Source organism: Coregonus lavaretus (genome assembly GCF_964263955.1).
Source record: "Coregonus lavaretus genome assembly, contig: HAP1_SCAFFOLD_6184, whole genome shotgun sequence".
Classification (NCBI taxonomy): domain Eukaryota; kingdom Metazoa; phylum Chordata; class Actinopteri; order Salmoniformes; family Salmonidae; genus Coregonus; species Coregonus lavaretus.
Window position 1 is genome coordinate 16,527 of NW_028165121.1, and position 14,327 is coordinate 30,853.

General features: G+C 43.9%; 1 protein-coding gene across 1 annotated transcript; it reads right to left on the reverse strand.

Moving 5' to 3' along the window:
* Window positions 1-2,313: 2,313 nt before the first annotated feature.
* Window positions 2,314-13,975, reverse strand: LOC311116258 (G-protein coupled receptor 26-like; the record flags this gene model as incomplete). The annotated part of the gene is given in 5 exon segments (XM_084191366.1): window positions 2,314-2,563; window positions 6,856-6,969; window positions 13,306-13,451; window positions 13,453-13,734; window positions 13,736-13,975. Coding segments are annotated over 5 exon segments (1,032 nt in total).
* Window positions 13,976-14,327: the final 352 nt, after the last annotated feature.

The window sequence follows — 14,327 nt, forward strand, 5'->3', positions numbered from 1 at the left end:
CTGCTAAGGGGACAGGACAACTTCACCGCATCAAAGGGACGATGGACGGGGCCATGTACCGTCAAATCTTGGGTGAGAACCTCCTTCCTTCAGCCAGGGCATTGAAAATGGATCGTGGATGGGTATTCCAGCATGACAATGACCCAAAACACATGGCCAAGACAACAAAGGAGTGGCTCAAGAAGAAGCACATTAAGGTCCTGGAGTGGCCTAACCAGTCTCCAGACCTTAATCCAATAGAAAATATGTGGAGGGAGCTGAAGGTTCGAGTTGCCAAAAGTCAGCCTCGAAACCTTAATGACTTGGAGAAGATATGCAAAGAGGAGTGGGACAAAATCTCTCCTGAGATGTGTGCAAACCTGGTGGCCAACTACACTACAAGAAATGTCTGACCTCTGTGATTGCCAACAAGGGTTTTGCCACCAAGTACTAAGTCATGTTTTGCAGAGGGGTCAAATACTTATTTCCCTCATTAAAATGCCAATCAATTTATAACATTTTTGACGTGCGTTTTTATGGATTTTTTTTTTGTTATTCTGTCTCTCACTGTTCAAATAAACCTACCATTAAAATGATAGACTGATCATTTCTTTGTCAGTGGGCAAACGTACAAAATCAGCAGGGGATCATATACTTTATTCCCTCACTGTATATGGGGCTTTGGTGACAAAACGGATGGCACTGTGATAGACTACATCCAATTTGCTGAGTAGAGTGTTGGAAGCTATTTTGTAAAGGACATCGCCGAAGTCAAGGATCGGTAGGATAGTCAGTTTTACGAGGGCATGTTTGGCAGCATGAGTGAAGGAGGCTTTGTTTGCGAAATAGGAAGCCAATTCTAGATCTAACTTTTGTTTGGAGATGCTTAATGTGAGTCTGGAAGGAGAATTTACAGTCTAACCAGACACCTAGGTATTTGTAGTTGTCCACATTCTCTATGTCAGACCCGCCGAGAGTAGTGATTCTAGTCGGGTGGGCGGGTGCAAGCAGCGTTCGGTTGAAGAGCATGCATTTAGTTTTACTAGCGTTTAAGAGCAGTTGGAGGCTACGGAAGGAGTATGTATGGCGTTGAAGCTCCTTTGGAGGTTTGTTAACACAGTGTCCAATGAAAGGCCAGATGTATACAAAATGGTGTCGTCCGCATAGAGGTGGATCCGAGCTTCACCAGCAGCAAGAGCGACATCATTGATATACACAGAGAATAGAGTCGGCTCGAGAATTGAACCCTGTGGCACCCCCATAGAGACTGCCAGAGGTCCAGACAACAGGCCCTCCGATTTGACACATTGAACTCTATCTGAGAAGTAGTTGGTGAACCAGGCGAGGCAGTCATTTGAGAAACCAAGGCTATTTAGTCTGCCAATAAGAATGCAGTGGTTGACAGAGTCGAAAACCTTGGCCAGGTCGATGAAGACGGCTGCACAGTACTGTCTTTTATCAATCGCGTTTATAATATCGTTTAGGACCTTAAGCGTGGCTGAGGTGCACCCATGACCAGCTCGGAAACCGGATTGCATAGCGGAGAAGGTACGGTGGGATTCGAAATGGTCGGTGATCTGTTTGTTAACTTGGCTTTCAAATACTTTCGAAAGGCAGGGCAGGATGGATATAGGTCTGTAACAGTTTGGATCTAGAGTGTCACCCCCTTTGAAGAGGGGGATGACCGCGGCAGCTTTCCAATCTCTGGGGATCTCAGACGTTACGAAAGAGAGGTTGAACAGGCTAGTAATAGGGGTTGCGACAATTTCGGCTGCTAATTTTAGAAAGAAACGGTCCAAATTGTCTAGCCCAGCTGATTTGTAGGGGTCCAGATTTTTCAGCTCTTTCAGAACATCAGCTTTCTGAATTTGTGTGAAGGAGAAGCGGGGGGGGGGGGGGGGGGGGGGGGGGGGGGGGGGCATGGGCAAGTTGCAGTGGAGGGTGCAGAGCTGGTGGCCGGGGTAGTGGTAGCCAGGTGGAAAGCATGGCCAGCCGTAGCAACAATCGCAACAGCAATCGTCTGCCTCAACACAAATCTGTCTGAAGTCAAATCCATCTTCTTCACAGCAACACGTTCACGCTACGAACGTATCGGTCGCTGTATGATGTGTTCTAAGTTGGAGAACCACAGAAATACACTGAATCATATCCCAGAAATCCTTATATGACGTCCAGCGAGAGAGGGCCACATTCACGTGGCTATCAACCCTTAGACAATAACACTACCCCTTCCTCAGTCTGAACATAAGAGTATCAACCCTTAGACAATAACACTACCCCTTCCTCAGTCTGAACATAGAGTATCAACCCTTAGACAATAACACTACCGCTTCCTCAGTCTGCTGCATTCTGGATGATGTTGTTCCTCCCCCTGGTCTCATGGCTATGATGGTGACCTGGTCCAGATGCATTCAGAGAGCTGGGCTTCAGCAGCCTGTTGATGATGTCACCACACGTCTTCTTGTACTGGTTACGGAGAAGAGAGTAGACGAAGGGGTCGCAAGCCGCCTTGCTATAGGCCAAGCACTTGGAGACCACTCCCCAGTGGTGGTCGATAGGCACAGAGGGAAATAACTCCACGATCCTATACAGGTGGAGAAATAGGGATGGGGAGAGAGAGAGAGAGAGAGAGAGAGAGAGAGAGAGAGAGAGAGAGAGAGAGAGAGAGAGAGAGAGAGAGAGAGAGAGAGAGAGAGACAGAGACAGAGACAGAGACAGAGACAGAGACAGAGACAGAGACAGAGACAGAGAGCATAACTATCTATGGATGTCAAAAACAGTCAGCCCTAATTCTCTTCATGGACATCAACTGCAACAAAGTGCAACATTCTAATTGTCCTGACACAACTTGAGAAGAGGTCACCACAAAGCAGACATTTTAGTTATGTTGTTTGTTATTATTCAATTCATGATAATGTATTTACAGGACAGGTAAAGATTCAGTCATCATTAAAATACTTGAAATGTTTAATGATTAAAGGACATTTCTGATTGAGCAGACTGTCATGACTGTCCACAAGAATCCAAATAGGTCAGATCAGGTTTGCAATGAATAACTTCAATCAGACCCCCTCTCACCCGTAGAGGGGGGTTAACAGCTCACACCCTGTCGTAAATCAAGGGAGAAGGCCCAGGCTCTCCCTCTCAAGATCCCCAAAGGAATGTCTTAGTTTAACAGACTTTTTTCAGCTGAAACTTTAACACGTTCAAAAGCTAATATTGGAATAATATTCCTAACATAGAACGTGGGGAATGGCCAGAGGTGATCTGTTGGACACTAAGGTCATATTGGTTGTTATTTTGTGATGTCATAAAAAAATGGATAAAGAAAATAATGTAACTTGGAAAGTATACTCACTATATATACGAAGTGTCCATCCTATGTGTTGTGCATATAATATGAAAAATGATTAGTGTTTTTGTTAAGAGAGGGATGTGATTTGAGAACTTATATGAGATAATTGTTTTTCATAACTTTAGCACAGTTAGTAGTCACCGCCAGTGGCGGCTCCTGAAAAAATTCTCAGGAGGGGCAATTTTTCTGATGATTTAGGTGACCTACACACATTTTAAAAAAGATATGTCCAGCAACAACATGAAGACAGGGGCAGCATATAAGTCAATACCAGAAGCATTTATTGACTGATCTGGGGAGATGGATTCCAGTTTCTGTGACAGATTATAAATAATCTCTGATGCCTTTGTTATATTAGCTTTTGGTTGAATGTACTGTCGTAGTAAATATATAATGTTATAGCTTGGTCTGACTAAAATCTTGTGCATGACCCATTTTGTGTTGGGCGTTTGTTTTCAATCAATGCTGTTCCTATCCTATAACAATGGACAAAAGAGTCCTATCTTGTCAGCCTTGTCAGCAGGTGGCCAAGGACAACACCCACGCCATAGGTCTCTCAGTTCTTCCAACTCACGAGTTCTTGCTCTGAGGACACACACACACACACACACACACACACATCATCACTGATAACACACACACACACACATCATCACTTTTAAACACACACACACACACACACAAAAATCCTCTCTCTTTAGGCTGAACATTTGAAGACAGAGAACCCGACTCAGAGCCAATGCAACAGTGGAGGGGACCTCGCCCAACTCATCAGGACCAATCAGAAGATCAGAACTACTAGATTCAACCTACATCATTTATTGTATAAAATGTCTGCACACAATGTTTTCGGGGCTCTCTTCTCCCTAAGAGTTTGACGAACGAGTCCGTGCACGCGATTCCAGATATCTTTACCTCTGAATAAACTGCCTTTATTATACCATATCCACCCTGTCCAAAGTCTCTACTTGGTCTCAGTTCTCCAGTAAACTTGTGATTATCAACAGTACACAACGGTAACAAACAATTGGGGGAACTCACGGGGCAGATAGAAAGGTCGCAATGACACAGAAAGCAGTTCAATGTAGGGGTACAGAGTCGCTCTCTTACCAGGATCGCGGTCCGCTCTGACCAGGGTGAAGCCGGCCGGCTCCACTTCTCTGTCCGGGACCCTGTCATCCAGCCAAGTCTCCCAGCTGTATTGGATTCCGCTGCCAGCAGCGTTTTCATTATTTAGTCCGTTCGTAGCGGGTATGTACACGATCAACAAGATCAGTCCAAAATCCACCACTGGAAATCCATGGTTGGCAGAATGTTTGTAAACTAAGTCTACAAATTAAAAACATAAAATAACGCCACACTGCAGGTCGCAACAGAGACGCTGCTAGCCGCTATTGTCTTAGTTACGTTCATGGTTACGTCACGTATGACGAAAGCGCGTAAGTGCAAGCCCACAGACACCCATAGAGAATGTATTGAAAGCTTTGAAATTTGAAAAAAATAGATTTTACATGACAGGCTATGAGAGACTTCTGGGCGATTTTCAACCTGACTGAAATCGCCCCAAAAACGGGCGGGGCCATTTGAAGCACGACTTTAGCCTGATTTGACATTTAGTGGCTGGCAGATCAGACGTGAACACTGATAACTACTGTTGCCGTGATATAATTGATTAGAAAAAAAATCCCTTCCTTTTCCCGTTTGGCAGTGCGTCGCCCATATCGCCCTATTGAACAGGCCGTCCCTGGTCACCGCCCAAAGTGAGGTCAGAGAGCGTGTCGGCCTGACGGAACCGCCCCCTTTTGAGCAGAGTGTGTAAAAGGATGGGTTACGAATTAACATATCGGACCAGAAAATGTGAAAGCGACAGCTACACGTTTAAAAACGGTTGGAACTTTGAATCTCAACACGAGGGGGAGAGAATAAACTCACTGGTTCGGCTGATTAGCTGTTCTAGGTAAAGTATCTTCGAAAGCGAATTTAAGTAGGCACATCCTATTACTCTGCTCAATCCATCCTGTTACGCTACGCCCATCACCCCACTGGGAATCATCGATACGGCTGGCCAGCCTATCTTCAAAGAAGCATCTTCAAGAGCAAACGGAAGGAAAAATCAACTCTGTAGTTCTGTTCAGGAATACACCAGAAGTCGTCGGAGACCGGACAACTACAAAAGAAGAGAACAACAGTAGAAGACTTGTTGGAACCTGTTTGGACAATCAGAGCCTTACAAGCGCGCCGCGAGAAGGCCCAACTCCCTTTCCAGGGCAGGCCCGGTTCACCAAGAGATCCCTGAGAGACTAAGACATTTCACGTAAACACATTCATGATTTCTTACTCAAAACGGGCGGCGGTTCGTGTGCAAAGTATATGGTTACTGTAGAGGAGAGTAGTTTCCGAATGTGGCAATGTTAAGTGTCTCCCTCTCCCTCTCTTCTGTAGCAAGCAGCCGTGTTGTTGTCATTCCACTAGGGACCTGTTTTCTCCAGTCAGTAACCGGTGCAGAGTGTGTATGTTTGTCCTGTGTTCCCATTTAATTAGCTAGCAAATACATCATTAAACCAATTTGTAATAAGTAAGGCTCAGGTTTTTTGCAGATGCAAGGAGGTTACGACTGTTCAGAATGATGATATGATACGAGGTTATGATTAATAAGTTGACTGTTTATAGATGTGATCGGTAAAGACCTTTTAGAGTTTAATTCAGGTGATGGTGACTCTTTAAAGAACCGCTCTCGTGGTGCCCCAGATCCTAATGAGTTAATTGTATGTCAGAGACATACCATCTACTGTACTCGTGTAAAGAGAAACTGTCAGGGACATATCATCTACTGTACTCTTGTAAAGATGTCAGGGACATATCATCTAATGTACTCTTGTAAAGATGTCAGGGACATACCATCTACTGTACTCTTGTAAAGATGTCAGGGACATATCATCTACTGTACTCTTGTAAAGATGTCAGGGACATACCATCTACTGTACTCTTGTAAAGATGTCAGGGTCATATCATCTAATGTACTCTTGTAAAGATGTCAGGGACATACCATCTACTGTACTCTTGTAAAGATGTCAGGGACATACCATCTAATGTACTCTTGTAAAGATGTCAGGGTCATATCATCTACTGTACTCTTGTAAAGATGTCAGGCACATGTAATCTAATGTACTCTTGTAAAGATGTCAGGGACATACCATCTACTGTACTCTTGTAAAGAGAAACTGTCAGGGACATATCATCTAATGTGCTCTTGTAAAGATGTCAGGGACATATCATCTAAAGTACTCTTGTAAAGATGTCAGGGACATATCATCTACTGTACTCTTGTAAAGATGTCAGGGCCATACCATCTACTGTACTCTTGTAAAGAGAAACTGTCAGGGACATATCATCTAATGTGCTCTTGTAAAGATGTCAGGGACTTACATTCTACTGTACTCTTGTAAAGATGTCAGGGAAAAACCATCTACTGTACTCTTGTAAAGATGTCTCTCTCTCTCTCCCTCCCCCTTTCTACTCACCTGGTGATGACGTAGGGAGCAAAGCAGACAATGAACGTGCCGATGAAGGTACAGATCTTCCTGGTTGCTCTCTGTCCCCTCCTCTTCTGCTCCTCCAGACAGCGCTCTCGAACACTGATCAGGGAAATATGTGGTTACACTTTATTTGACAGTGTCACCATGACATTTATTTTTCCATATTTTTTTTCACCTTTATTTAACCAGGTAAGCCAGTTGAGAACAAATTCTCATTTACAACTGCAACCTGGCCAAGATAAGCAAAGCAGTGCGATAAAAACAACACAGAGTTACATATGGGGTAAAACAAAACATAAAGTCAAAAATACAAACAGAAAATATATATACAGTGTGTGCAAATGTAGCAAGTTATGGAGGTAAGGCAATAAATAGGCCATAGTGCAAAATAATTACAATTAGTATTAACACTGGAATGATAGATGTGCAAGAGATTATGTGCAAATAGAGATACTGGGGTGCAAATGAGCAAAATAAATAACAATATAGGGATGAGGTAGTTGGGTGGGCTAATTTCAGATGGGCTGTGTACAGGTGCAGTGATCGGTAAGGTGCTCTGACAACTGATGCTTAAAAGTTAGTGAGGGAGATAAGAGTCTCCAGCTTCAGAGATTGTTGCAGTTCGTTCCAGTCATTGGCAGCATGAACATGATGCTGTTATAAGACCTACCATGAGGTTTCATTAGGTGTGCTGAGTTGTCATTAGGTTTCATTAGGTGCCATTAAGTGACATTAGGTGTGCTGAGTTGTCATTAGGTTTCATTAGGTGCCATTAAGTGTCATTAGGTTTCATTAGGTGCCATTAAGTGACATTAGGTGTCATTAGGTTTCATTAGGTGTGCTGAGTTGTCATTAGGTTTCATTAGGTGCCATTAAGTGACATTAGGTTTCATTAGGTGCCATTAAGTGACATTAGGTGTCATTAGGTTTCATTAGGTGTGCTGAGTTGTCATTAGGTTTCATTAGGTGCCATTAAGTGACATTAGGTGTGCTTAGTTGTCATTAAGTGTGCTTAGTGAGAATGCTATTCATTGACTACAGCTCAGCGTTCAACACCATAGTGCCCTCAAAGCTCATCACTAAGCTAAGGACCCTGGGACTAAACACCTCCCTCTGAAACTGGATCCTGGACTTACTGACGGGCCGCCCCCAGGTGGTGAGGGTAGGCAACAACACATCTGCCACGCTGATCCTCAACACGGGGGCCCCTCAGGGGTGCGTGCTCAGTCCCCTCCTGTACTCTCTGACTCCAACACCATCATTAAGTTTGCAGACGACACAACAGTGGTAGGCCTGATCACCGACAACGATGAGATAGCCTATAGTGAGGAGGTCAGAGACCTGGCCGTGTGATGCCAGGATAACAACCTCTCCCTCAACATGATCAAGACAAAGGAGATGATTGTGGACTACAGGAAAAAGAAGAGGACTGAGCACGCCCCCATTCTCATCGACGGGGCTGTAGTGGAACAGGTTGAGAGCTTCAAGTTCCTAGGTGTCCACATCACCAACAAACTATCATGGTCCAAACACACCAAGACAGTTGTGAAGAGGGCACGACAAAGCCTATTCCCCCTCAGGAGACTGAACATATTTGGCATGGGTCCTCAGATCCTCAAAAAGTTCTAAAGCTGCACCATCGAGAGCATCCTGACTGGTTGCATCACCGCCTGGTATGGCAACTGCTCGGCATCCGCCCGCAAGGCACTACAGAGGGTAGTGCATACGACCCAGTATATCACTGGGGCCAAGCTTCCTGCCATCCAGGACCTCTATACCAGGCGGTGTCAGAGACCCTAAAAATTGTCAAAGACTCCAGCCACCCTAGTCATAGACTGTTCTCTCTTCTATCGCACGGCAAGCGGTACCGGAGCGCAAAGTCTAGGTCCAAAAGGCTTCTTAACAGCTTCTACCCCCAAGCCGTAAGACTCCTGAACAGCTAATCATGGCTACCCAGACTATTTCCATTTTTATTTTTTATTCATCTATTTTTTACTTAACACTTATTTATCTTAAAAATGCACTGTTGGTTAAGGGCATGTAAGTAAGCATTTCACTGTAAGGTCTACACCTGTTGTATTCGGCGCATGTGGAAAATAAAATTTGATTTGATTTGAGTTGTCATTAGGTGTCATTCGGTGCCATTAGTTCTCATGCGGTGCCATTAGGTCTGATGCGGTGTCCTAAAGTGCCATGAGGTGTCCTAAAGTGCCTTGAGGTGTCCTAAAGTGCCTTGAGGTGTCCTAAAGTGCCATGAGGTGTCCTAAAGTGCCTTGAGGTGTCCTAACGTGCCATGAGGTGTCCTAAAGGCACACACCTGTCTATATAAGGTCCCACAGTTGACAGTGCATGTCAGAGCAAAAACCAAGCCATGAGGTCGAAGGAATTGTCCGTAGAGCTCCGAGACAGGATTGTATCGAGGCACAGATCTTGGGAAGGGTACCAAAAACATTCTGCACCATTTAAGGTCCCCAAGAACACAGTAGCCTCAATCATTCTTAAATAGAAGAAGTTTGGAACCACCAAGACTCTTCCTAGAGCTGGCCGCCCGGCCAAACTCAGCAATCTGGGGAAAAGGGCCTTGGTCAGGGAGGTGACCAAGAACCCGATGGTCACTCTGACAGAGCACTAGAGTTCCTCTGTGGAGATGGGAGATGCTTCCATAAGGACAATCATCTCTGCAGCACTCCACCAATCAGGCCTTTATGGTAGAGTGGCCAGACGGAAGCCACTCCTCAGTAAAAGGCACAAGACAGCCCGCTTGGAGTTTGCCAAAAGGCACTTAAACAAGATTATCTGGTCTGATGAAACCAAGATAGAACTCTTTGGCCTGAATGCTAAGCGTTACATCTGGAGGAAACCTACGGTGAAGCATGGTGGTGGCAGCATCATGCTGTGGGGATGTTTTTCAGCTGCAGGGACTGGGAGACCAGTCAGGATCGAGGCAAAGATGAACAGAGCAAAGTACAGAGAGATACTTGATGAAAACCTGCTCCAGAGCGCTCAGGACCTCAGACTGGGGTGAAGGTTCAACGACTCTAAGCACACAGCCAAGACAACACAGGACTAGCTTCGGGACAAGTCTCTGAATGTCCTTGAGTGGCCCAGCCAGAGCTCGGACTTGAACATCTCTGGAGAGACCTGAAAATTAGCTGTGCAGCGAAGCTCCCCATCTAACCTGACAGAGCTTGAGAGGATCTGCAGAGAAGAATGGGAGAAAATCCCCAAATACAGGTGTGCCAAGCTTGTAGCGTCATACCCAAGAAGACTCAAGGTTGTAATCGCTGCCAAAGGTGCTTCAACAAAGTACTGAGTAAAGGGTCTGAATACTTATGTAAATTTAATATTTCATGAGTGTTTTTATTAGCAAAAATTTCTTACAACCTGTTTTTGTTTTGTCATTATGGGGTATTGTGTGTAGATTGAGGAAGGGAAACAAACGATTTATATAAAATGTTAGAATGAGGCTGTAACGTAACAAAATGTGGAAAAAGTCAAGGGGTCTGAATACTTTCCGAAGGTACTGTACATACATGGCAGTCATAGACAGCAATATCAAAATCACATTTTTACATTAATCCCTTTTTTTCAATGTTTTCCTAAAATGACGTACCCAAATCGTGGTCCTCTGTAGCTCAGCTGGTAGAGCACGGCGCTTGTAACGCCAAGGTAGTGGGTTCGATCCCCGGGACCACCCATACACAAAAATGTATGCACGCATGACTGTAAGTCGCTTTGGATAAAAGCGTCTGCTAAATGGCATATTATTATATTATTATTAACTGCCTGTAGCTCAGGACCTGAAGCAAGGATATGCATATTCTTGATACCATTTGAAAGGAAACATGCGTTTTTTTGTTTTGTTTTTTTGTTCCATCATCTTTGAAATGCAAGAGAAAGGCCACAATATAATATTGCAGTTTAGGCGCAATATAGATTTTGGCCACTAGATGGCAGCACTGTATGTGCAAAATTTCAGATTGATCCAGTGAAGCATTGGAATACTGGACTATTTTGTATCAAGTCTGCCCAAATGTGCCGAATTGGTCAATTGATACATTTTCAAGTACATAACTATAGAGAACAATGATATGGTAATACAAAATGTAAGTTTACACACTCCCAGGAATGTCATACATGATGGATCAGTAGCTTATACACTAACTTTCACACATCTAGATGGCCGGGCGGGTGGGTGTGGAGCCAGAGACAGCAGGGGTTCAAACTGTAGAACCCAGTTCCTACATTTGAACACAAAAATGGATTTTATCAAACAACACTATGCTACATGTTATCTCTGGGACCCTTAGGATGACAAACCAGATCAAGATTACTGAACGTAAGAACATTATTTACCTTCAGAGGAGAATGTATCAAACCAGTTGCCGTGATACGTTTTTTGTTGTTGTGCACTCTCCTCAAACAATAGCATGGTATTTTTTTCACTGTAATAGCTACTGTAAATTGGACAGTGCAGTTAGATTAACAAGAATTTAAGCTTTCTGTCCATATAAGACATGTCTATGTCTTGGAAAGTTTGCTGTTACCTACAACAGTCATGCTAATCACATTAGCGCACGTTAGCTCAACCGTCCCGTATACGGGACACCGATCCAGTAGAGGTTAAAAACACGTGTTATTGCATGCATATGTGACGAAAGTGTGGGGTCTGGTGTGTGTGTGATGATGATGATGATTGATAATGATAATAGTATTTTAACCATATTAGACCGTTTTTTTCCAGGAAAACAGACAAAGAGTCTATCTCTTAGGCTATAGTAAATGACAACGTAATGGGATGCCACTGCCACTCAGTAAAACACTGATTCTGCCCTATTCTAACCAGGAAACAGGATGCGTCCCAAAGGGCACCATATTCCCTATTTAGTGCACTACTTTTGACCAGGGCTGATAGGGCTCATAGGGCTCTGGTCAATAGTAGTGCACTATAAAGGAAATAAGGTACCATTTGGGATGCACCCAGACCAGAGCTGAAACACAGGAGCGTCGTATTTCCTGTGACCCGGGCCCATGATGATCTCATCAAAACCAACGGGTTAACTATCTGGGGTTACTGCATGTATAGCAGATATAACCATTAACTATCTGGGGTTACTGCATGTATAGCAGATATAACCATTAACTATCTGGGGTTACTGCATGTATAGCAGATATAACCATTAACTATCTGGGGTTACTGCATGTATAGCAGATATAACCATTAACTATCTGGGGTTACTGCATGTATAGCAGATATAACCATTAACTATCTGGGGTTACTGCATGTATAGCAGATATAACCATTAACTATCTGGGGTTACTGCATGTATAGCAGATATAACCATTAACTATCTGGGGTTACTGCATGTATAGCAGATATAACCATTAACTATCTGGGGTTACTGCATGTATAGCAGATATAACCATTAACTATCTGGGGTTACTGCATGTATAGCAGATATAACCATTAACTATCTGGGGTTACTGCATGTATAGCAGATATAACCATTAACTATCTGGGGTTACTGCATGTATAGCAGATATAACCATTAACTATCTGGGGTTACTGCATGTATAGCAGATATAACCATTAACTATCTGGGGTTACTGCATGTATAGCAGATATAACCATTAACTATCTGGGGTTACTGCATGTATAGCAGATATAACCATTAACTATCTGGGGTTACTGCATGTATAGCAGATATAACCATTAACTATCTGGGGTTACTGCATGTATACCAGATATAACCATTAACTATCTGGGGTTACTGCATGTATACCAGATATAACCATTAACTATCTGGGGTTACTGCATGTATAGCAGATATAACCATTAACTATCTGGGGTTACTGCATGTATAGCAGATATAACCATTAACTATCTGGGGTTACTGCATGTATAGCAGATATAACCATTAACTATCTGGGGTTACTGCATGTATAGCAGATATAACCATTAACTATCTGGGGTTACTGCATGTATAGCAGATATAACCATTAACTATCTGGGGTTACTGCATGTATACCAGATATAACCATTAACTGTCTGGGGTTACTGCATGTATACCAGATAGTGTTGTATCCGTCTCTTTATGGTTCTCTTTGTATCTCATCACATCAAAGTATATGATACACAATTGATCCATTTTGAAAGTGTTGGGCCATTATTCCGTCTAATTTGATACCTGAAATAATCCTTAGAGTGCACGACAAGACCAATGTAACCATGTGGTGCACTGCAGGAACTCAGGAATGAGGATAGTCATGTTCCTGGAAGGAGTAATCGATTAGCACGCAATATAACACAATGAAATAGAATAAAGAAATGTCCCTTGATGCATTCTGCTGGTTTCAACATGAAATAAAAAAAACAACAGTGAGTTGGAGCAAGGTGCACAGAGGAAGATGCAACTCAAACACCTCTTCTCTTACCTTGGGTGAATGTCCACCAGCAGCACTAAAGTTTGCATTGTGATAACGTCTATCCGTTTACAGTGGAACCTTGCCACCTTCAGCACTTTGAGGTATGTGACACACAGCACTAGAAATGACAGGAGAAAGGTGAGTGCGTGAAAAAAACACGGTAAAGATAACAAACTGGGTCTGACTGTTCTCCCTCACGTCGGAGAGAGTGCACGACGCGTAAAGTTGATGGTATCCCACCCACGAGAGACAAGCCGCCACTGTCGAAAAGGACATAGAATGGACCCGTGTGTATCCGAGCACGAGAGCTGCATCTCTGTGTCGCATTCTAGAATGGTAACTCAACGGGAAAACTACAGCGATCCACCTGTCGACGCTTAGAGCGGCCATGCTCAACATCGAATTGGTCGTTAAAAAAGTGTCCGAAAAGCCGACAAAACTGACAGAAAGCGTCACCTCCAGGCTGACCCTTCTTGATGAGTCCCACCAGAGTTAGAGGCATGTTGGAAACGGTCAGCAACAAGTTGCAGAAGGTGAGGTTGAGGGTGAACACACCGGGCACCTGCTTCCTGATCTCTGGGTTGTACAGAAAGCAGATCAGCACCACGACGTTGGACAGCAACGACACTGTTATAATCACTGCCACCGAGACAGAGAGAAACACCTCCACAGTGGCCATGGTGTGTGTCCAAGTCACTTATTACGAATCCCACTTTTGGTGATGATTATATCCAGATCCAGCCACCGTATGTGGTTGTAGAATGAAGGCGTGGTGTCAGCTGGAAGACTCACCCATAACCACATCCAGACATTCCCGGTTATATCCCTCTCCTGTGGAGCGCGACCGTGTCTCTCTCTCCTCTGCCTCGTTGCCCTCAGACTTCTAGCCGAGCTAGCAGAGGGGATCGGGGATGTCCGTCAGGTTAGGAGGATTCCAACATAATGAGAGAGGCTGAGATGCGCAGGAGAAATGTTAAAAAAAAGTAAGCTCTCCCCCATTTACTACAAAGTGCAATGAAACAACAGCTGTC